Source organism: Neofelis nebulosa, chromosome 8, assembly GCF_028018385.1.
Source record: "Neofelis nebulosa isolate mNeoNeb1 chromosome 8, mNeoNeb1.pri, whole genome shotgun sequence".
Classification (NCBI taxonomy): Eukaryota; Metazoa; Chordata; class Mammalia; order Carnivora; family Felidae; genus Neofelis; species Neofelis nebulosa.
The window spans coordinates 105,949,732-105,975,063 of NC_080789.1; the positions used below are offsets into that span (position 1 = coordinate 105,949,732).

Below are 25,332 nucleotides of genomic sequence, written 5' to 3' on the forward strand. Positions count from 1 at the left end.
AGTAGTATTGCTATTTATGAGCATAAATAGAGGAAGATCTGTTCTTGTTCAAGAAAGAGCCAAAAAACAAAGCAAAACAACAAAAAAAATATATAGATCTAAGAAGAGAATCCAGAAGAATCCAAAAGTATTCCAGGAGTATCCAAAAGTATAAATCAAAATGCCACCGTATTCAGTAAGATTCACAAAGACTTGGCTTATGGCATGTGAGAAAGAAAACGAGAATATTTTAACGAGGTATAAAGAAAACAGTAGAGTTTAGATTCACATTGAACTTAGTAAAACAACAACAAAAAAAGAGCTACAGGACGCAGAAGAAAGAAAAATTATAATGATGACATAAAAAAATAAGTGAGTTCAGAGAAGAGAGAAACAATATATGGATACTTGATATTTCTAAAAGACCAATAATTTGGGGGTGGATCCTCAGTAATTAAAAAATTTGGGGGGGTATGGTTGGCACACATTGTTACATTAATTTCACGTGTGCAACATAGTGATTCATTACATACATTACATTACATAGTGATTCTGTACATTATGCTGTGCTTACCACAAGTGTAGCTACCATCTGTCACCACACAATGCTATTACAGTATCATTGACTAATTCCTTGTGCTGTGCCTTTCATTCCTGTACCATATTCATTCCTAAAGGACCAATAATTGATAGACTAGAAGAAAGCTTTTCTGAGTTTTGAAATAGAAGTTCTTTGTACATAGATTGAAAGAACTCATTTTATTCTAATCAGAAAACCAAGACAAGGGACTCACATCTTAGACACTCTGTAGCAAAACAATTGAAATTTAGATTGGGAAGGGGTGCCTGGCTGGCTCAGTCGGCACAGCATGCAGTTCTTTATCTCGGGGTGATGAGTTCAAGCCCCTGATTGGGTGTAGAGATTACTTAACAATAAAATCTTTAAAAAAAAAAAAAAAGGGAAAAAAGTTTGGGGAAAGGTCAACTTATAAATATCCATGTAGAGAAGTACTTTTATTTACTAAAGATCTAAAATCATATTCTTCACTCCAATATTAGATGCTAGAAGACCATGGCATCTACTGTGCTTAAAGGGAGTGTTGAAACAAGAATTAAGGCATCAAGGGTTGAAGTCATCTTATAATGACTAACAATATGTAGGAAAATGGTTAAAATTGTAAACATGGCAGTAAAGGGAATATAAATTCCATGTGAGGAACAGTCTGTGGCATCAAAAAGGAAACAATAGTCAATCTACAGATTACTTTAACAACTGAAGTAGGTAAGTGGTAAACATGTTTTGAATTCAAAATAAGGCACTCCAAAGATCCTGCTACTAGATATAAGTTAAAGAATGTTGTTGGACAACTTAGAAGTAAGTACTAGTAGAATTAAATAAGGTATCTTCCAAATCACTGAGGGAAAAAAATGAAAAGGAAAATAATTCCATCATATACCTATATTCAGCCATTATGACTAACAAAATTGTATTCAGCCATTATGACTAACAAAATTACAGTTTTATTTGGTTCAACTTTATAATATGGTTAATTGTATTTCTGCATTTTTTAAAAATCCTGAAATCTCCACTCCTTTTTGAGTTTCTTAAGTGCAGACACCACACCCTTCTTACACTTCGAATTGTTTTTGTTTTAGCATTGTACTGAATAATCCTGTATATTATTTCAATAAGAATTTGGTTTGGCAGAGCTGACCTTAGGATAATAACGTACTGTTGATAGAGTTCCATTATGACTGACTGTGAGATACCTTTGACTTGTTGCTGAAGCCATGATACTAAACAAATCTTATTTCTTTTTTTTTAATTAAAAAAAAATGTTTATTTTTGAGAGAGAAAAAGAGCATGAGTGGGGGAGGGGCAGAGAGAGAGGGAGATGCAGAATCCAAAGCAGGCTTCAGGCTCTGAGCTGTCAGCACAGAGCCTGACATGGGGCTGGAACTCCCAGACTGTGAGATCATGACCTGAACCAAAGTTGGACACTTAACTAACTGAGCCACCCAGGCACCCCTATTTCTTTTTTTAAAAAAAGAAGGTAATGGGAAAAAAAAACACCTTTATTTTACTTAATTTTGAATTACTCTTTGAACAGAAGTATGGAGGTATAGGGGATTGGAATTGACTTCTATGGCAGAGTTTAAAGGTTGAGACTGGGGAATTGTTTATTTCTAAATGAAACTATTATATACTTCTACATAAACTGAACCTTCATTGTTGAGATGGGTAGTAAACAAGATACTTCTGAACCTGCAATTGATTTCCTTGTTGTCATTAAAACTTTCCAGCCAACCCAAGGTCATATATAAAATACAGTTAGATCTAATTTTGTAAAATTATGTGGATGTGTTCAATAAATAAGAGCTTTCTTCCACAGTATCCATATCTTGAAAATGATGAACAAATTTAGCTAAAAGAAAATGTGCATGTTCTTTTTCTTCTAATTGACAAGCAGTTTCTAAAAGTATTCCAGGGGTGCCTGGGTAGCTCAGTCAGTTGAGCGTCTGACTTCAGCTCAGGTCATGATCTCACAGCTCGTGAGTTCGAGCCCTGCATCAGGCTCTGTGCTGACAGCTCAGAGCCTGGAGCCTGCTTTGGATTCTGCATCTCCCTCTCTCTCTCTGCCCCAACCCACTCGCATTCTGTCTCTGTCTCTCTCAAAAATAAATAAACATTAAAAAAAATTTTTAAAGTATTCCAACTAGGGTGCCTTGGTGGCTTGGTTAAGTGTCCACTTTTGGCTCAGGTGATGATCTCAGGGTTCGTGGGTTCAAGCCCCGCATTGGGCTCTGTGCTGACAGCACGGAGCCTACTTCAGATTCTGTGTCTCCCTCTCTCTCTGCCTCGCCGCTCCCCCCTCCCCCCGCACTCTGTCTCTCTCGTTCTTTCTCTTATAAATATTAAAAAAATTTTTTTAAATAAAAGTATTCCAATTCAGAGATCAGTGTTATGGATTGCAAATTATAGTTAGGTAAATAATGTTTACTTTGAAAGTCCATAATTATTGCCACTAATTTGACCAGGGTATTGCTGCTAATTTGACAAGGATAGTCAGGTATATTCTGAGGATGGCTTTCTCTGTTGGAATAGGAAATTAGTTCATTAAAAAAGATCATAAGCAAGGGACAGCTGGGTGGCTCAGTTAAGCGTCTGACTTCAGAAGTTCAGTTCTTTCACAGATCGTGAGCCCTGCATCGGGCTCTGTGCTCACAGCTCGGAGCCCGAAGCCTGCTTCGGGTTCTGTGTCTCCCTCCCTCTCTGACCCTCTCCCCCTCACACACTCTTGCTCTCTCTCTCACTCTCTCTCTCTCTCTCTCACTCTCAAAAATGAATACACATTAAAAAATTTTTTTTAAAGATTATAAGCAAAAAAAACAGATTTAGAAAAAGTTCAGAGATACCATTTATATAAAAATCAAAATATATAAAGCAATATTATTCATGAATGTATACATAGGTTGTAAAACTAAAAAAATACACATAGGGGTGATGACTGCCATATTCTAGATAGTGGCTAGGTATGGGGAAGGAAAGAAAGAAATGGTATTTTTATTTCATATAAAATAATCTAAAGCAGATATGGCAAACCATTGTGACAAATGCAGAGAAGCTGGATATATAGATACGTATAACATTTCTCTCTGCTTGGAAAAGTTCATGTAAAGTTTCAAAGTATTTAAATTCCCTATATATCCACTGATCATATCATAACTGATTTTTTTTTTAATGTTTTTATTTATTTTTGAAGGAGAGAGAGAGACAGAGCATGAGCCCGGGAGGAGCAGAGAGAGAGGGAGACATAGAATTTGAAGCAGGCTCCAGGCTCTGAGCTGCCAGCACAGAGCCCGACGCGGGGCTCGAACTCACGAGCCGTGAGATCATGACCTGAGCCGAAGTCAGACACTCAACCGACTGAGCCACCCAGGCGCCCCTGATTTTTTAAAAAGATACATTAGGGGCGCCTGGGTGGCTCAGTTGGTTGAGTGTCCGACTTCGCCTCAGGTCATGATCTCATGATTTGTGAGTTCAAGCCTCCGTCAGGCTCTGTGCTGACAGTCCAGAGCCTGGAGCCTGTTTCAGATTCTGTGATTCCCTCTCTCTCTGACCCTCCCCTGCTCATGCTCTCTCTCTCTCTGTCAAAAATAAATAAACATTAAAATAAAATAAAATAAAATAAAATAAAAAGATACATTAAAACCAATTCATTGGGTGAAATGACACTTGGATTAAGTTTTAATAATCATTAATGGGAACTAGTCTACTTCCAAATTAAACTTATTGAGAGGTCAGTATTGAGGTAGAATTATTTATTTGCCTTGGAAATAAGAAAATGTGAGATTTGTAGCTTACTTTTTCTCTTATTTAGGGAGTTGATATGATTAGTAGACATAATTTTTTTTTATTTTCTTTTTCAAATAATTTTTAATTTACAACCAAGATAGTTAGCATATAGTGTAACAATGATTTCAGGAGTAGATTCCAGTAATTCATCTCCTATGTATAACAGCCAGTGCTCATTCCAACCAGTGTCTTCCTTAATGCCCCTTATCCATTTAGCCCATCCCCCCTCCTATAACCCCTTTAGCAACCCTCTGTTTGTTCTGTATATTTAAGAGTCTCTTATGTTTTGTCCCCCTCCTCATTTTTATATTATTTTTGCTTTCCTTCAAGTTCATCTGTTTTGTATCTTAAATTCTACATATGAGTGAAGTCATATGATATTTGTCTTTTTCTGACTAATTTCGCTTAGCATAATACCCTCTAGTTCCATTCACATAGTTGCAAATGGCAAGATTTCATTCTTTTTGATTGCCGAGTAACACTCTGTTATATCTACACACACACACACACACACATCCGTATTTATATATATACATACACATACACACCACATCTTCTTTATCCATTCATCTGTTGATGGATTTGGGGGTCTTTCCATACTTTGGCTGTGGTTGATAGCACTGCTGTAAACATTGGGGTGCATGTGCCCCTTCGAAACAGCACACCTGTATCCCTTGGATAAATACCTAGTAGTGCAATTGCTGAGTTGTAGGGTAGTTCTATTTTTAATTTTTTGAGGAAACTTCACACTGTTTTCCAGAGAGGCTGCACCAGTTTGCGTTCCCACCAGTAGTGCAAAAGAGATCCTCTTTCTCCGCATCCTCACCAACATCTGTTGTTGCCTGAGTTGTTAATGTTAGCCATTCTGACAGGTGTGAGGTGGTATCTCATTGTGGTTTTGATTTGTATTTCCCTGATGATGAGTGATGTTGAGCGTCTTTTCATGTGTCTCTTAGCCATCTGGATGTCTTCTTTGGAGAAGTGTCTATCTTGTTTTTTGCCCATTTCTTCACTGGATTGGTTTTTGGGTGTTGAGTTTGATAAGTTCTTTATAGGTTTTGGACACTAACCCTTTATCTGATATGTCATTTGCAAATATCTTCTCCCATTCTGTCGGTTTCCTTTTAGTTTTGCTGTTTCCCTCACTGTGCAGAAACTTTTAATTTTGATGAGGTCCCAATAGTTGATTTTTGTTTTTGTTTTCCTTGCCTCCGGAGACATGTTGAGTAAGAAGTTGCTGAGACTGAGGTCAAAGAGGTTTTTGCCTGCTTTCTTCTCTAGGATTTTGATGGCTTCTTGTTTTACGTTTAGGTCTTTTACCCATTTTGAGTTTATTTTTGTCTATGTTGTAAGGAAGTGGTCCAGGTTCATTTTTCTGCATGTAACTGTCCAATTTTCCCAGCACCATTTGCTGAAGAGACTGTCTTTATTCCATTGAATATTCTTTCATGCTTTGTCAAAGATTGGTTGGCTGTATGTTTGTGGGTCCATTTCTGGGTTCTCTATTCTGTTCCATTGATCTGAGTATCTCTTTCTGTAGCAGTACCATACTGTCTTGATGATTATAGCTTTAATACATCTTGAAGCTTTTAATACATCTTTTAATACATCTTGTGATGCCTCCAGCTTTGGTTTTCTTTTTCAGGATTGCTTTGGCTATTCGGGGTCTTTTCTCTGGTTCCATACAAATTTTAGAATTGTTTGTTCTAGCTCTGTGAAGAATGCTGGTGTTATTTTGATAAGGATTGCATTGAATATGTAGATGGTTTTGGGTAGTAGCAACACTTTAATAATATTTGTCCTTCCAATCCAGGAGCATGAAATATTTTTCCATTTTTTTGTGTCTTCTAAAGTTTCTTTCATAAGCTTTCTGTAGTTTCCAGACATTATTTTTCTCTTAAGTATAAAAGGATTATATATAATATCTCATATGTATTTCAAGATATACATCAAGTACCTACCTAATGTAGGAAATAGAACATTATCTACAACTTTGAAGTTGTCAATGTGCTTCTCCCCAGTAGCATCCCCTTGCCTCCCTTATCCTGAATTTTGCATTTCATTTTCTTAAGTGTCAAGAACAGGGTCCCTCAAAATTAAGTAATTTTAGAGTTTTGTGTGTGTGTGTGGTAAAATATACATAACATTAATTTATAAAAATGTACCACTTTGTAAGTGTATAATTTCAGTGGCATTAAGTATATTCACAGTGATGTGCAATCATTACCACCATCCATATCCAGAATTTTTTTTTATCATCCCAAACTGAAAATCTGAACTCATTAAACACTTACTTTCCATTCTACTCGTCCCTCAACCTCTGGTGGTAACCTCTTTTTTATTTTTTGTATCTGTGAGCTTGCCTATTCTAGGTACTTCATAGAAATGGAATCATGTAGTATTTTTTTTTTTGCATCTGGATTATTTGACTTAATATAATGTCCTCATGTTTCACTCATGTCATAGCATGTGTCAGAATTTCCTTTTTAAGGCTGAATAATATTTTGTTGTACATATTTATCACATTTTGTTTTTACCCATTGGCTATTGTGAATAATGCTTATAGGAACACCAGTGTACAAGTACTGACACCCAGCTTTTAATGCTTTAATGCACATTTTCTTTTAGCTAATATACCAAGGAGTGAACTTAACTGGATCATATGAAATTCATATGAAATTTTAGCTTTTTGAGAACGTGCCATATTTTTCACAGTGGCTATATCATTTTACATTCCTACCAGTAATGCACAAGGGTTCCAGTTACTCTGCATCCTTGGTAACACTAGTTTGTAGGTTTTGTTTTTTTAAATAATAGTCATCCTAATGGGTTTGAAGTGGTATCTCATTTTAGGTGTGTTTTAAAGGGAAAAGCTTAGGGGACCTTAATGTGACTTAAATTATTAAAATGTTACATGTGTAAATATACAACAGAATACACAGTCATACACAACTGTAAAATCAAAGCAGACTTGATTTAAATGCAAATTAAAACCAACTAAAATTAAATTAGTGTTTATCTAGTAGTCTGAATCAAATTGTTGCAGCAAGCCTTCCCTTGTAAATAACTTAGTCTGGGAGTACCTAGGTGGCTTAGTTGGTTGAGCATCTGACTTTGGCTCAGGTTATGATTTCATAGTTTGTGGGTTGGAGCCCCATGTCAGGCTTTGCACTGGCAGAGGTGGAGCCTGCTCAGATTCTGTCTCCCTCTCTTCCCTTCCCCCCCATTCGGTCAGTCTCTCTCTCTCTCTCTCAAAAATAAACATAAAAAAAATTTATATGTAACTCAGTCTTACGAGAATGTCTTTTTCAGTTACAAATTATAACTTTAGCAATTTTATCTTTAAATAGTAAAGAAATTCAGAGTACATAGTTGACTGGGGAAATATGCTGACATTAGGATATGCCAGTCTATCTGCAGCCAAAATTAATTTATTTACAGAATTAACAATACATGGAATTTCTAAATTGCCACTTAGGTTATTTGATTGCTAATGTAATTTAAAAAATAAACTGTCTCTGGGGCACCTGGTGGCTCAGTCGGTTAAGCGTCTGACTTCGGCTCAGGTCATGATCTTAAGGTTTGTTAGTTTGAACCCGGAGTCATTTGAGCCCCATGTCGGGCTCTGTGCTGACAGCTCTGAGCCTGGAACCTGCTTCGGCTTCTGTGTTTCCCTCTCTTTCTGCGCCTCCACCACTCACACTCTGTCTCTGTCTCTGTCTCTGTCTCTCTCTCAAAAATAAACTTTTAAAAACATAAAAAAAAAAAAGTTACAGAGAGGGAGGGAGTCAAACCATAAGAGATTCTTAAATACTGAGAACAAACTGAGGGTTGATGGGAGGTGGGAGAGAGGGGAAAGTGGGTGATGGGCATTGAGGAGGGCCTGTTGGGATGAGCACTGGGTGTTGTATGCAAACCAATTTAACAATAAGTTATATTTTTTAAAAAAGACAATAAAAAAGATACAATGTCTGAAAAACGAAACTGTTGCATTCAACATACTTGGTAAGTTTTTAAATAAACTTATGGCATGAAAAAAAATAAAATAAAAACATAATAAAAATAAACTGCTTTTTGGTCAACTAGTTGAGTCAGAATATGCATATATAAATTTGTAATTGTCTAAGTACAGAAGTCTTTTACCTATTCCTAATATGTCTGTAGTCCCAAATTAAGGAAATGCTAACTTGATGACTTTTTTCAGCAGTCTTTTTCACTACAGTGTAAAAATGGCCAAATGTGAATTAAATTCAGGAATACATATGGGATAATAAATCCCTATGAGTGGAGTAGCTGCCACAAAAATAATGTTCTTTATGTAATTATTTTCACAGTCTTGAAAGCTTACATGCAGTATGTTGAATTGTCAAAATAATTCTTAGTCAAAAAAGATGATGTTTCCATTTTATAGACATGGAAACTAAGACTCATGTCGATTACTTTATAGGAGTGCACAAGAAGAGATAAACATGGCATGTGAGAATATAGGAATCTACTCTCTGTGGTTTGTTATTTGGAAGTGTTGGGGAAACAAGGTGGATGAGAGTGGCTTTTGAATTTGGATTAAATGTAATATTTTTCAGATATATTTGTCATAAATCCTCCCTCTGGTAATTGATTCACTGGGGTTAGGGTAATGCCCCTAGAACCTTCTTGAATTAGTTGACAAGTGCTCCAGAAAATTCTTATAATTAGGCAAAGTTGGTTGATTTTACACAATTTCGAGCAAGGAAGGGACTTGGCCTGATAAAAATAGTGTTTGGGGGAACGTCTATGTCTAAAGGATAGTTGAAGTAGGAAAAGTTAATAGTTATTTTGACATGAGATAGTTGTATGTTTTACCAGTTTGCAGCAGTGGAATGAGAAGTGGAGAATGATGGAATTACATCATGGGATTGAAAAGTTCACCTTCATATTGCCTGGGAAGACAAAAAAAGAGAAATTGGGCCATTTAAATGGATAAGCTAATTTGTGGAAGAAACTTTGTAGGGTTGGAGATATATTGAGTCTTGGGTCATAAATTGTGCAGTAGATATTTGTAAATATTAATTTGAATTCCAGAATTAGTAAAGCATTACATTAAAATAGATCCTTTCAAACATGAACATAAAACTTCATTAAGGCAGGTGCACTTGTGCAAATTGGGCTTTCTGTTTTTGTTTTTACTTAGAAAATAAGCTTTCTGCATTTCTGGGTCTCCCTGTAAAGTGGAAATATTTATTCCCTGCCCCCAAGTAGGTATGAGAAGAAGGGAGAGGTTAAGACTGAGCTGATAAGGAGAGGATTCTAGAAGAAAAGTGGTACACAAGTATTTAAATTTAATATGAATGTGCATGTTAGAGTCTTCTCCCATGTTCATTAGTTCTCTATCCTCCAACCCTCCCCCCCACCCCAAAGATTTAAAAAAAATTTTGCCTTGGTCTTGTTTCCTTAGGTGAATACCTTGTCATGCACATTAAAAAGAAAATGAATTGGGGGCACCTGGGTGGCTCAGTCGGTTAAGCGGCCGACTTTGGCTCAGGTCATGATCTCGCGGTCCGTGAGTTCGAGCCCCGCGTTGGGCTCTGTGCTGACAGCGAGCCTGGAGCCTGTTTCAGATTCTGTGTCTCCCTCTCTCTGACCCTCCCCTGTTCATGCTCTGTCTCTCCCTGTCTCAAAAATAAATAAAATGTTAAAAAAAAAAAATTAAAAAAAAAAGAAAATGAATTGTATTCTTATATACTGGACTTAATTTTATTGATTTCTGGATGAAATGAGACAAGTTTTGGATATCAAGCTCAGTGAATTCCCTGATGAGATTCTTGCTTTACAGTGTGTGCCTACAGCATTTGCTTTCCTGTGGGGGCAGATTCTTACCTGGATGACCCCACTAAGTTTCAGTGCTAATAACTCTGAGTTTTCAGTTCTGTTTTGTTGGTTTCCCCTTTGGCAACCTTTCATTGCCCCCATTTTAAAAACTTTGCAAACTTTCTTGTATCCACTACAGGGTATCATTTGTCTCTGACATATAAAATTTCCTTCCTATAATGAGCAAGAATTTTTTAATCTTTATCCCTGTCCACATTCAACTTCCCTTCTTGTCCCTTTCTCAGCCCTTTTGCTTTCTTTGCAAAGTTTTATTCTAAGGCCCTACCTATAACAATTGGACTTTAGCCCTCTCAGTTAATTGCCTTCACATTCAAATAAACTTTTGAATTTCAATAAAAACTTTTGAATTTATGTGAATGGCTAAACGTGTTCTGAGTTTTGCTATTTACAATGGATACTGTAAGTGAATATTTAGTGAAAATAGTTTTTTTTTTTAATAGGACTAATAAATGTGTTTACTTTCTTTTTTGTGGTTCAGCTGTTCTAAGCTGTTTTGTAGCGTTAACATAAAGCTTTCTATATTTGCCAGGTTCTAGGTATGTTTGAATAGTTTGGTTTTTGTGGCCCCCTTACCCCACAAAGAGATGAGTGGAGAGAATCTCTTAGGCTCCAAATTTATATATTTGTGGCCCAGATTTGGGGATGAATTGGAGGATGCTTAATGATAGAACTATATAAAGTAGTCTAGTTTGGGAAAGCAGTTAACTTTTTTGTGTAAGTAGATCTTTTTTTTTTTTTTTTTTTTCTGCTTTGGAACAGATAACCTTTTTGTAAATAAATGAAATGCAAATAAAGATGCCAGATTGGGGAAAAGGGACTGATTGGGAGGAGTTATAACACCAGGGTTTGTTTTGTTTTGTTTTTTACTATTCTTTTGATGACCTTTTTTGTCTCTGAAACTGGTACTTACTATTTCAGAATAGTTCTTAGAAGACTCCATGGAGAAGCAAGTAACACAATGTCATTTTTAAATATCCCTCTACCCTCCCTCACCCCCATAATTATCATTATCTGTTGACCTGTTTAGGAAAATTCAGCTAACTGGACTCTTTTCTGTAGGACAGACCCAATTCCTCTCTTAAGGGTACCAGACAGGAAGGCTATAAAGAAATTTGTAGGGAGTTTACTCTGTAGATTTGACCACTTAAAATCCAGATTTAATTTTCACATTATATTTCAAAACACCTTAAAAATACTGTTAATCGTTTTTGTTGTTAATATTTAAGAGTTTTTGTATGAAAATCATTATTTTGCTTCTATTATTTATTTTCCCACCTTTCCCCAGGCCTTCAAACTCTAATTATTCTGAAATTTTCAAGAAAAAGAATACAAGTTACCTACATAGTTTAAAAAACAAAGTATTTCATAGATAGAAGTATAAAATACTTCTGTCATCCTAGAATTGTTATTAGACCATGTAGGCCTATAAGAGATAAATATGCCAGACTTAAATAATTATTTATATGATGCCTATCTTTCAAAATACAGAATATTTCTTTAAAAAAATTCTTTATCAGGCGATAACTGAAACTGATGCTGCATTCAAAAGCAATGTTTCAAACTGCTTTCACCTTGAAGACAAGTTTTTATTTCTATATCCCAACACCCACAAATAGTATCACTTTAAAAGATGGAAGAGATGCCCAGATCTTTGCTGAGTCAGTGTGGTGCAAAAAATGATAAGAAGGGAGGACTCCAATATTGACCTAAAATATTTTAATCAAGGAATTCCAGGCACTTCTCCCCACCCATATTTTGATGTATAAACTTGTCATCTGTGGTCTTAATTTAGCGGTAAAACTTTGAATATTGCTAAAAATAAAATGCTACAGAAGCTTAAATGCTAATAAAACTTGAGGGCCAGGTATTTTGGGGGTTTGCTTCTGGGGCTAATTAAGCAATAAGGATAGAATTGCTACTTCAGAAAATACTTAAATTTGAGAATAAAGGAAAGTGCCTCTAGAGGATGTTTAAAATAACTTCTTAAAAGCAAGCAAATGAAGATGTACAAATTGCTCTAAGGCCATTGTACTAAATACTAACATTGTGTTTCTCACCCAAGAAGAAATTGCATCAGCACATAATCCACGGAGCACTGTTATTTGGATGGTACTGAGATGAACAATTGTTTTAGTTGTGGCCCAGCTCCCCACTTCCACCCCTCAGCAGCCTGGAACTGTGCGTGTTACAGGAGGTCATGTGACAGTGATCCTTGGTTTTGTTCATTTAGCCTGTCAGAGCAATTTTATGTAGGTGGAAAGAAATGAATGAAATGAATAGAGTGGGTTAGCTGCATCAGCTCTAGTTTATACTGAAGATAATGAATGATAATGTTTCAAGCCCCCAGGAATATCCAGCTTGATAATGCTGGAGAGAAGGTGCTAAAAAGCAACAGTGGCTAATCTGTTCTAAATCTCATTTGGTTATTTAAAAATTTTATCATTGTCTTCATGATAACTTGATTGGCATGGTAATATTTAAATAATATATATTCCTCTTACTGTACCTTCAGTTATAACTTAGTAAAGAGACTAGTCCTTTTCAGTGAACCCTAGTTAATAACAGAAATCTCAATATGACTTTTCTGGGAAGAAAATAGTTAGAAACTTTACAAAATGTTTAAGATGTTTGTTTCTAGTATAGTAAATGGAACATGAGCTTTGAATCAAATCTTCATTTAATTCTTGGTTCTGCTTTTCATGTGAACTTAAGGGATATATTAATTTTTTTTTTCTGAGTCTGTTTATTGTGTAAAAGTCATACTACCTAGTATTTCACAGAGTTTTTCTGAGAATTAATGAGAACAGAATTAAACAACCAGCTAATAAGTACGAAACACTTGGCAAGTATTTTTAAAACCCCAACTGTCCTTACTGGTCTGTGAGCTTGTTGGTTTTGATCTGTTTAAATATTGTCTTAAAATGTTGGGGTCTGTTGGGGTACCTGGGTGGCTCATTTGGTTAACTGTACGACTCTTGATTTTGGCTCAGGTCATGATCGTGAGTTTGAGCATCTGGCTCTGCCCAGTCAGCGCAGAGCCTGCTTGGCATTTTCTCTCCCTCTCTCTCTGCCCCTCCCCCGCTCTCTCTCAAAAATAAATAAATAAATAAATAAACATTTAAACAAATTTAGGGGTGCTAAAATAATTTACTTCTGAGATATTTTATGAAATGCTCCCAGATTAAAAAATAGATTTAGTCATAGGTACAAGTTGACAAATTATTGAAAGAAGCACCAAATTACTTGTTTGAGTTTTTTCTTCACTTAGTTGATAGTCTGTACTCATGCAATTACATATTTCTAATTTTAAGTAAGGTTCTCAGACCCCTTAAAATAAATCTTGAATAATTTTCAGGGAGGATAAAAATTACAGGTATTTAAAATAGCCTCTCTTGCAGCAGAGGTGACTTCTAGGCAAAATTAGATAAAAGTTAGTATTTCAGTAGAATTTTAAGACTGTCATTTATTGTGTTCTCAAGGAAAATTGGTTGTAGTTTTTAGGTGAAGAAAAAGTCCCTGAGTTCTTTTTCTCCCCTTCCTTTTTTGTATTTTGTTATAAATAAGTAGTTGGCAACTGTTTAACAATGGGCTTTTACAAATTATTTTTAAAAATCAAATGGCAGCAGCTGTGGTCTTTTTTAGACTTACTGAAATTCAGAGTCAATTTCAACTTCAATTCTTATCTTTCTTTTAAGTCCTAGAAATTTCTTTTATTCCTGGGAAATGCTAACTGCTTGTTAAAGATATACACGCACTTCTTTCTTTTCTTGGAAAGCACTTTCATGGATTCATTCAACATATGGCTATTTAGCAAGTTATGCTAGGTTGTCAGATACCAAAGATAGAACACTGAAAAAGCATTTTGTCACTGCTTTTAGAATAAGTCTCAATGCAATATGACTTGTGATTAAGTGATACAAAAGAGGCATATACATAGTTTGTAAAAACATATAAATAAGGAAGGAGGATGATAACCTAGAGTAAGAGACAGGGGAGGTGTCCCTGAGGAAATGAATTGAATTGATCTTTGAAGGATGACTGGGCATTAACTAGGCTAAAAAGGTTGATAGAAGGGCATCCTAGATAGAGGACATGGCACGTATGAAGGACCTGTATGGGAAGGAGCATAACATGTTTGAGAATGCAAAAGGTTAGAGTGATAAGAAATGAGGCTTGAAGAAAGGGCAAGGACCATATTATGTGGGACTTCGTAGGTCACAGTGATTTTTCACCTTTGTCCTAAAGGCTGTAGAAAGTTATTAAACAGTTTAAACAGGATTATGACAGTATTTCATTGAATCTAAAACTGCAGTTGTGTGATGCATTCTAATTTCAGATATGTGAAAAATGGTATTTCTAAAGATTATGTAGGCATACCTTAGAATTGATTTAATTGGCACTAAAAAATTCTGACTGTATATGGCAAAAATGGAATAACAGATTGTATAAGGGTAAGATTAGGTTTGGGAAACAACTTAGTAGGTTATTGCAGGAATTCAGAAGAGATCATGATGGCTTGAAATAGGATAGTGGTGGTAGAGAAAACATAAGTAAATTACTTTGAGTAAGTTTCAGCAGAAAATTTACCCAAGCCTTGTGTACTTTAAAACATTATTGAAAACTTGGAAATACAGATGTGATAAACAGTCTTGAGATTTTAAATATAATTAAAATTTAAGTAAAATAGACTGATCTGTGCTAGTGTCTTTCACATATAGTAACAATTTCTGCCCAGAGTTACGTATCAGTTGAGAGAAAACATCTCACAGTTGAAGGTTCAGTATGTCTTTTAAACTATGTAAGAATTTTGTGAAAGCCCTCTACAGAAAATTAGTCAGACTTAAATTTAACTTCCTATTTGTACAACAGTGACTATATTTACATAATTTATATTTAAGCTATTACTCTTTTTTTTTTAATGTTTATTTTTGAGAGAGAGAGTGTGTGAGTGGGGGAGGACCAGAGAGAGAGGGAGACACAGAATCCAAAGCAGGCTCCAGGCTCTGAGCTGTCAGCACAGAGCCAGACGCAGGGCTCAAACTCACGAACTGTGAGATTATGACCGGAGCCGAAGTCAGACGCTTAACCAACTGAGCCACCCAGGTACCCCAAGCTATTACTCTTAAGTAGTACACTCCCTTATCCTGTATAATGTATGTTCCAAATTTCAGCTAAAATGGTCTAGTGTAAGTAGTTTCCAGCAGTTCTGAACTATGGGTGAATAAACAAATTTAAATAAAATATAAGTTTAGATCTCATAGTTCACTGTTATTAAAGTTTGAATCTCCTCACCTCCAATCTATATCCTACGTTTCCAATGTTTACTTTTTACAGATTCTTGTGGTCTTAAGCATTTCAAGTGTTACATGACCAGAACTGTGGGGACTTTCATGCCTGTGATCTCACTTTTAATCCTTAGAGTATCCTGCTGATATGGGTTCTTCTTACATGCCTAACTCTAGCTTGTGCACACTTGTGCACACAGAATTGGGTCTTTTGTGATATGCTGTCAGTATACCCGGTTTTTTCCTCTTTATCATACTGAATAAAAGTAATGCCTGTGCCTCTTACAGTGTAAAGTCTAGAGAGCAGGAACCTTGTCTCTGATGCTCATCATATCCTGTTGTCTGATGACAGGGTACTCAAATATTTGTTAAAATCAGGCAAATGTTTATGAAGATACACTATAATTGCTAAAAACTAAAATGGAGGTTGCATGCTACAGAAGATAAGAATATTTATCAAGACAGTCAAGAAGGTAGACTATATATTGGGGTGTCTAGGTGGCTTAAGCATCCAACTGTTGATTTTGGCTCAGGTCATAATCTCATGGTTTGTAAATTTGAGCCCTACATCGGATTCTGTGCTGACAGTGTGGAGCCTGCTTGGGATTCTATCTCTTCCTCTCTCTCTGGTCCTCTCCCGCTTACGCATGCACTCTCTCTCTTTCACAATAAATAAACATTTAAAAAGAAAGTATACTATATGTTAAAATAAATAATGTCAGTTTTAGGTAGAAATCATAATTCATTTGGCTCATGTGTTCTATCTTTTTTTTTTTTTTAATGTTTTATTTTTGAGAGAGAGAGAGAGAGGGAGGCACAGAATCCAAAGCAGGCTCCAGGTTCTGAGCTGTCAACACAGAGCCCAACACGGGGCTCGAACCCACAAACTGTGAGAGATCATGACCTGAGCCAAAGTTGGGTGTTTAACTGACTGAGCCACCCAGACACCCTGTCATGTGATTACTGTCTTGTCATTGTGTTCAGACTGAATTAACTTCATAGTTTCTTTAAAATAAGTTTTCTTATGTATAAGCAATCAAGGGTTTTTCTTCTTTCTGTATAAATTTTCCTTAAATGAGGAATATTTAGGAATGAATGTATGGTAAGGAAGATTTTTAAAAAACATTGGGAAGTTCTATTATAGATCAATAAATAGAAAATAAAACAAGCTGAAAACTCTTCCCACTGTAAAACACTAGATATTTTGAAAATTTTGATCAAAAGCACAATAAAAACCTATCCTTTTAAGTGCATAACTAAGCTTGTAGGAATGTAAGGATGATCTCCCAAGATCTAAAAACTAAGAAGAAACAAAAAAGCAGAGTGGGAGAAGTGTGAACTGACACTAGGACTTTTCTGAGACAGTTGCCAGTCTCATTAATAACTAAGGTATGGTTTTACCATCTATCTAATGATAGATGAAGTCTCAAGCCCAAGCAGGTAGTGGAACTGAGATGCAATAAAGTTGTTCCTTGAAGAGCTACACCTTTAATGAAAATATGGACTAGAGAAAAATAAGTTTCTGAGACATGGAAAACAGAAGGTTCTTCAGGTCAGGTGAAAAAAAGTTTACCCTGAAAATTTATAAACAAGGACATGTATTGACAAACATAATAAGATTTGAGTTTGAACTGATTGCATGGAGTTAATGGCCAAGACTAGTAATATTCCTAGGACATTAGGCCTAAACAAACTCTGAACTGATCCACCGATTTACCGGGATACATCCACAACTGAGCATATTCCAAAATACAAATCACAGTTTAAAGTAACCATTTTATGGGCGCCTGGGTGGCTCGGTCGGTTAAGCATCTGACTTCGGCTCAGGTCATGATCTCGCAGTTTGTGAGTTTGCACCCCGCGTCGGGCTCTGTGCTGACAACTCAGAGCCTGGAGCCTGCTTCGGATTCCGTGTCTCCTCCTCTCTCTGCCCCTCCCATGCTCATGCTCTGTCTCTCAATAATAAATAAACGTTAAAAAAAAAAAAAAGTTAAAGTAACCATTTTATTCAATATTGTAAGTCACATGAAGAAACAAACCACCACAAGTGAACCAAAACCAATAGGCAAAATCAGAGCCCCAGTAACTCAGATAAAAGTGTAATTGAACTGAGCCTTTAAATTATTTTAAAGAGTTAAAGGACTAAAAACGGAAATGACAAAAAAACATCAAGTTAGTGTTGGAGTGGGTAGTGAATGACTGATTTAATAAAGACACAAAAAGAGATTCAATAAATCAAAATGCATTACAGTTAAAAACTAAATGGCAAGTGCTACTATTTTCCTCAGTCATCTGGTTTTATATACTTTGTTCTTTCACTCACTGTCTGTTCTCTAGAAAAGGAACATTTTAGGAGGATAACCCAGGATCTCTGCTGCCATGGACCTGAGTCTCAGTGGACAGGGTATGACTTGTGGATGATTGCAGCCTTTGGTTGAGAGTGGGAATAGAAGTGATTAAGGACTGTGAAAGGGGATTTTATGGAACTTTGAGAGAGGTCAAGCTTGCAGTGATAATTTAGAGATGGAACAGAAGGAAGGTCTGCAGAAGGTGCTGGGAAAACTTACAGGTTCATGAAGCAGGGAATGAGAATGAAGGTTGTAGAGGTTCATTGCAAATTCAGCTGCCAGTTATCATGTCTCATTCAAAACTCCATGTGTTAGGGTTACCACTGAGTGGGAAGGGACAAATCCTACCCCCAGGCATTGGGCCTGGTGAAGTGGCAGCAGAATTCCTTCCCCACTGAAACTATTAGTTAAGTGCCTAGCCTTCTTGTTCTTCTTTTTTCTCTCCTAGCTTTGTTTATGATGCTAATGAGGAGAGTAGGGACTGGAGTGGTGGCTTGAGTACTTCTGGTGACAGATTGACAACTTTGTTTTATTTTCTTTATGGATGTTCAAATATGTGCCTCTCTTACCTATATACCTAGCCCTCTAAGACTTGTATGGTTAGTTGGAAGTGTTCATATTTTTTGTGTTCATTCATCACTTATTTCTGGATCAGGGACTGAGACCTTGCCACATGTCTTTTGTATCCCTTGCTCCTTTGGACTTTAAAGTTTGATTAATCTAAACAAATTTTTAGGAGGTAATAACCAGTTTAGATCTAGTAGTAGCTTAGGAGTGACTTAGTGAGCAAGATCTCAGAACATTGTCCAGAAGATAAAGAAATGGAAAACAAGAGAGAAGTTAAAAGATAGGAAGAATGGAGTAGGTTACACACAAAAACACAGACACACAGCACATATAAACACATACGTAAATCTTAGAAGAGAAAGGAATAGGAGAAGGCAATATTCAAAGAGATAATAGTTGATAATTTTCCTGACTTGAAGACAAATAGTTGAAACTTGTGGCTTAAAAGCACACTCAACGCCATTATATATACATAAAACTAGATGCCTGGTAGTGGAAGTACAGAACACAATTTAAAAAAAAAAAAGTCTTGGGGCACCTGGGTGGCTCAGTTGGTTAAGCATCTGAATTCAGCTCAGGTCATGATCTCACAGTTTGGGGTTCAAGCCCCACAACAGGTTCTGTGCTGATAGCTCAGAGCCTGGAGCTGCTTCGGATTCTGTGTCTCCCTCTCCCTCTACCCCTCCCTGCTTACACTCTGTCTCTCTCTCTCTCTCAAAAATAAATAAACATTAAAAAAAAATTTTTTTTAAGGCTTTAGAGCAAGTAGAGAGAAAATACAGATAAATTTACAAAGGAGGACATTTATACTGACAGCTGTAGTAGACAACAGAACACCGCAAAACAGTATCTTGAAAATGCTGAAAGAAAAATAAGCCAACCTAGAATTCTACACCCATCTAAATTATCATTCAAGAGTCATGATGGAATAAACATTTCAAACAAATTAAGATTACACCACTATTGGAATGTTTACTGAAAGAATTGTGAAAAATGTATTTCCCAAAAGAAGAAAAATAAGCCCAGATAAGGGAATAAGGAGCAAAATGGAAAGGTGAATAAAAAGATATGTGGGTATATATAAGTAAACATATACTGTTTAAATAGTAATTATAATGTTGTCTTAAAGAGTAGTAGGATAGTAGGGAACTAAAGTATCAGGCAAAAATAATATATAAGATAATTGATATCAGAGGAGTGATGAGAATAGTACTTTTTATGGTATATAAATTTACAATAAAAAATTTTTTAATATATACTACTTGGGAAAAAGAGCTGTTGGGAGAGCAGATTATCTGTACAATCTCCATGTCGTTACAAGTTCTATGCCTTTAATTAAAATTCTTGATAATATCCTGATATTTTAGGTGGTTTATGCTGTAATTTCTATATTATAAAAATAAAAGTCTTATTGGAAAAAATAGCTAAGATAATTTAGAAAATAAAATTGAGGAAGGTGTTAATAGGAAGTGGTTCTACCAAGAATGAATTATTATTATTTTTATTTTTTAAATTTAAAAAAAAAATGAATTATTTTAAAACTATAACAAGAAAGCGTGATATTAGTGCAGAATAGACCATTGTAATAGAATATAGAATCCAGAAATAGAATTACACTTATATGGAAAGGATGGATTGTTCATCCAATAGTATTGAGTTATTGGTTAATATAGAAAAAAACAGCTAGTCCTTCTTTTATCCAACCAAATAAATTACTCAACAAATAAATTCCCAAGTGTGGCAAACAAAACAAATTTATATTTTAAAAAGGAAAAACATATGGCCTCAGTGTCTAGAAGAAATACTTGAAGACATAAAGCCACAAAGTAAAAGATAAATTGAACTATAGTCAAATAAAAACATTGAAATCAAAAGACTTCATAAGCAAGGTGGAGATACGAAACACAAATTGAGAAAACATATCTGTAACATAAAATTAATAAAGAATTAGTATCCAAATTTATATTGAGAACTTATACAAAGAAGGAAAGCAACAAATGATATGATTGGACATCTCACAGAAGAAGAATATGAAGTAGCCTGCAAAGAAAACAAAAAGTTTTTCTCACTTATTTTTGACTCTCAAAATGTAAACTAAACAATAGGATATGAGTTTATACCCATCAAATTGATTAATGTCTGATAATACCAATTGCTGGTGACCGTGTGCAGCAGAAACCTTCATACAATGCTATTAAGAGAGTATATTTGGTACAGTCCCCTTGAAAAACAATTTGATACCTATGAAAATTGAAGGTGCCTATTTCTTATGTATGATTAATTCTAGACATGTATCCTAATAGTATTTTTTTTGTGCCTCAGATCTCCTTTGAAAGCTAGAATAATGTTTTAAGTCTGTATAATAAAATACATAGGATTAAAATGGAAACTGATTATACTGAAATAGTTACAAAAATTTTTAAATATGTGATGTAGTATGCATTATTAGTGCATACTAATAAGAGCAACTGAAAGATCTAATAGCTGTCAATTTCAAAGTAATTTGATTGATGTAAATGGTATTTTGAGATCTATAACCACTGTTACATGATATCAAAATATCTAGGGCTATTGGTGACAAAAATCACAAGGATTGCTGAGTGCTCTCAGGTATATATATTCATAATTGATGTATGGGCTTATTTCTGGACTGTCAACATTATTCCTTTGGTCTATACATCTGTCCTTATGCCAGTACCACACTGTTTTGATTGCTGTAGCTTTGTAATAAGAACCTGTGTCCTAGACACACACTTTAATGTATGTCCAGGGAGATTAATACTGTAACACCACTGCAGTATTGAGTAGCAAAAAATGGGAAGAGTCTAAAGATTAATCAATAGGAGATTATATAAATTGTGATATATTTAGACAGTGAGTAACTGTAACAGTGATAATGAACAAAGCCAAGTTACAGTAATATGGTAGATATCTTGTAGTCTCCTTGTGTATCATCACGGGTGATCTCAATACTGAATGAAAACAAGCTTTCAAAGAAAACACTCTGTAACATCATTTTATGAACTTTTAACATTTTTAACCCAAAGTGTAAATACCCATTTGGGAATGGTATGTCCAAATTCAGGCTAGTGGTTATTAAAGGGTAAGGAATAGTGACGGGGGAAGGACAATCTAGTTACATAGGAGACTTTAATTATATCTAGAATGTTTATTTATGTGATGGACACATTATTGTATGCCTGGAATATTTTGTTAAAATATGTATTGCATGTTTTGATAGAATATTAATATGGCAGAGATAGTTTCAGTTTTAATATATAGAATAATTCAGAGTTTGTTTATTTGGGATTTTGTCAAGGGAAGATCAACAAATTGTTTTTCCCTAGTTCATTTCAGAGAAGTGAATTAACTTACATAGTGCCAGGTGCTTTAAACATGTGATAAAGCATACCTAGTAGATTAATATATTCATAAAGAAAATTCTGATCAAAGCAAAGACAGAACTAGAATTTATATTTAGATCTTTTTACCTCCAAAATCTCATACCATATTGTTAAGTTGCATATCTAGCAATAAATGACTTATTTTAGAAGTGGTAAGTTAACTGCACCTACAAAATGAGACCATCTCTGAGGCATACATTAACAATAAAGATGCTGAAGTAATCTCAAGCATGACATTATAATCTAGTTTTCTTAAAGATACTTTAGCCTGTTGTCATACTGCTGAAAGGCTAAAGAAATTATTGGTCTTTAGCAACTGTAGTGTTCCTGTTTGAAACAGTATTGATCATCATAATTTAGTACACATTTAGCATTTAAAATTATTTTTGTGTGTTTTTCTATTTGAACTATTTTATTTTTATCCAAGTATAATTAACATATAGTGCTATATTAGTTTCGGGTATGCTGTATGATTCAACAATTATACCTTTCTCAGTACTCATCATGATAGTGTACTCCTAACAGCATTTAAATTTAACTGTGTGACTTCGTGTTTTGTTATTTTAAACCACGTTCTGTTCTGGTTCTTGATTTTAGGATCGAAAATTAACAAAGTCTGAGAGGCAGAGATTTAAAGAAGAGGCAGAAATGTTAAAGGGCCTTCAGCATCCCAATATTGTTCGATTCTATGATTCCTGGGAGTCCACAGTAAAAGGGAAGAAGTGCATTGTTTTGGTGACTGAACTAATGACATCTGGAACACTTAAAACGTAAGTCTATCAATATTATCAAAATTGACCAAGAAGTACGAAAGAACTTGAATTTTCCTATTTTATCAGTCCTGCTTTTGTCACCCAGTGTACCATGGAGGGAACAATCGTTTCAACTGTTATTAGCACATTTTCTTGCCCACAAAGTCCTCTGGTGTATAAAATGATTTGATAATTATTCAGTAGTAATATTAAAAAGAGAAGTTATTACAGAATAAACCTAGTTATTTTAAACCCTGTTGATTTGGGGTTCTAAAATTGAATGGCTAAGGGATTGTGAAATCAAATGGCAAGGTAGCCCTCTAGTGGTTAAGATGAGGTTGAAGCTTATTGAGAGGACTTCTCCATTTATTTTTATCACCTTGTACAGTTTTTGCTGCATCTCTGCAACTATTATGTCAAATGCAAATTGTGCTGTAGCAGTTATCACTAGTTTCATTTGTTATAGTATTAGAAATTAATGCCCAAACAGCTAGACTCATCATTTCTTTCAGGAAAACAGGTCAAATGCAGAAATTTCTTGTTCCCTATTACAGAGTTTTAAAGAGTTGGAGTTTAGCCTTTGGGAATCACAGGTGTTTTCCTCACTCAGAGAGGAAAGTACAAACGACCCTTGAACAGCATGGAAATTAGGGGTACTTACCCTCCATGTAGTTGAAAATCTGAGTATAACTTTTGAATCCTCCAAACAATTACTTAATGGCCTACTGTTCCAGCCTACTGGAAGCCTTACTGATAACATAAACAGTTGATTAACACATATTTGTATATGATATGTATTATTTACTATATTCTTTTTTTTTTTTTTATGTTTATTTTTGAGAGAGAGCACAAGCAGGGGAGGGGCAGAGAGAGAAGGGGACAGAGGATCCAAAGTGGGCTCCATGCTGACAGCCCAGTGTGGGGCTTGAACTCATGAACTGTGAAATTGTGACCTGAACCGAAGTCAGACGCCTAACCAACTGAGCCACCCAGGCACCCCTTATTTACTGTATTCTTATAATAAAATAAGCTAGAGAAAATAAAATTATGAGAAAATACATTTACAGTGCTATACTGTAAAAATCTGCATGTAAGTAGACCTGCAATGTTCAAACCTATATTATTCAAGGGTAAACTGTAGTATAAATTATATGGTTTAAATTTTTTTATTGTGAAGGAATTGGATTTTTTTTAAGTATCTTTTTTTGTTTGTTTAAGTTTATTTATCTTGAGAGAGAGAGAGAGAGCAAGCCAGGCAGGGGCAGAGAGAGAGAATCCCAAGCAACCTCCATGCTGTCAGCATGCTGTCAGTGTACAGAGCCCGAAGCGGGGCTCAAACTCATAAACCATGAGATCATGACCTGAGCTGAAACCAAGAGTCGGACACTTAACTGACTGAGCCACCCAGGTGCCCCAGATACAGATTTTTTTTAATTGTCTCTTTAGTATGTATTAATTTCTGACTACTTTTCTTTAGTTAATACTACTGAACTGATTCATCACAGGTCTTTGAAACATAGTTTTATATTTCCTGAATGTAGTCACTTGCATGTGTTCTTGGATGCTTAAGATTAACACACTGAAAAGCCAACAAATTATTTCCCCCTAGCAAATTCTAGTTTCCACACCCAGCTTCTCAAGTATTTCTGGCAACATCTTTACCCTAGTCATCCAAGCTTCTTGTTATCCAGATGTCTTTTTCTTTCACTAGACTGTGCTCCCTAGCACTATGCTTTAAACTTGGTAAGTATTTGAATGAATTGAGGGAAATTGTGTGGTAGTAGTAGTTTGTGTGTATATCTTCATCTTGAGATTCTTTTCACCAGTTTGGACATATTAATGGACTGTCAGTAGTCTGTCAGGCATACCCTACAGGAGTACTCTATAACAGTTTATTTGTTTTAAAAAGTTTATTGAAAGGCTTTGGGTAACATAGACTAAGCTTCTTTGGAATTCCACTCCCACTCCCACCCCCACCATCAACAAACTAAAATGTGGAATATAATAAAAGCTTTTTCAGTACATACCCAAGTTTTTAAAGAAAGAAAGAGTGACCTCCAGATGAAAGGACAAGTGGAGGTAACTAAAGACCTAAACAGTAACCAATGTTTTGGCAGTCTGTTGGGTTTTCACATCATATATAGGGCTTGAGTTTTGGATACCAAGAGTTTTATTGTCCATGCCAGGACAAAAGTCCTTAGAACTCAGCAGAGAGGGGAACTTGAACTTAGCCTGTGTCAAAACCTGAATTATTAATAAAAAGGGAGAACTCTTCACCCCAGCCAGTGAAAGCTACAAGGAATTTTGCCCCTCTGCCCAGCACTTAGGATAAGAGGGGGAGTCCCTATGAAAAAAACCCAGAAATCTCAGGTCATGTGTAGATGGCTCTATAATATAAATGTAGACTACCAGCTTGGTGCAGGGATCACAAATCAAGGAATGAAGATTCTAATTGGTCCAGAATCCAATGAAAACTCCGAGGGACATTTTCAGCATTTCATTGGTCATTATGTACATGGATAAAACAGTCCCCAGTGAAGGTGACCTCACAAATTACAAATCACACACAGTAATATGATGATCAGATACAACTGGAAAATAACATTGGAATTAAAGATGCTATTGACAACTCTGAAAGTGAATACAAAATAAGTTTATAAGTACAAAAAGATGTCACTAAAGGTATATGTAAGTATATACAAGTATATAAAGTGATAAAAGGAGAGAAACCATAATGATTAGAAACCATAGTGAAGGAATATAACTACATCA

General features: G+C 35.4%; 1 protein-coding gene across 23 annotated transcripts in view; it reads left to right on the forward strand.

The window, feature by feature from the left end:
• WNK1 (WNK lysine deficient protein kinase 1) overlaps positions 1–25,332 on the forward strand; it is a 162,046-nt gene that overhangs the window by 50,190 nt on the left and 86,524 nt on the right. For all 23 annotated transcript variants that reach the window (XM_058744105.1, XM_058744109.1, XM_058744108.1 and 20 more), the window contains exon 2: positions 22,406–22,578. In XM_058744105.1, the coding sequence (XP_058600088.1) occupies positions 22,406–22,578 (173 nt within the window). The remainder of the gene's footprint in view (positions 1–22,405; positions 22,579–25,332) is intronic.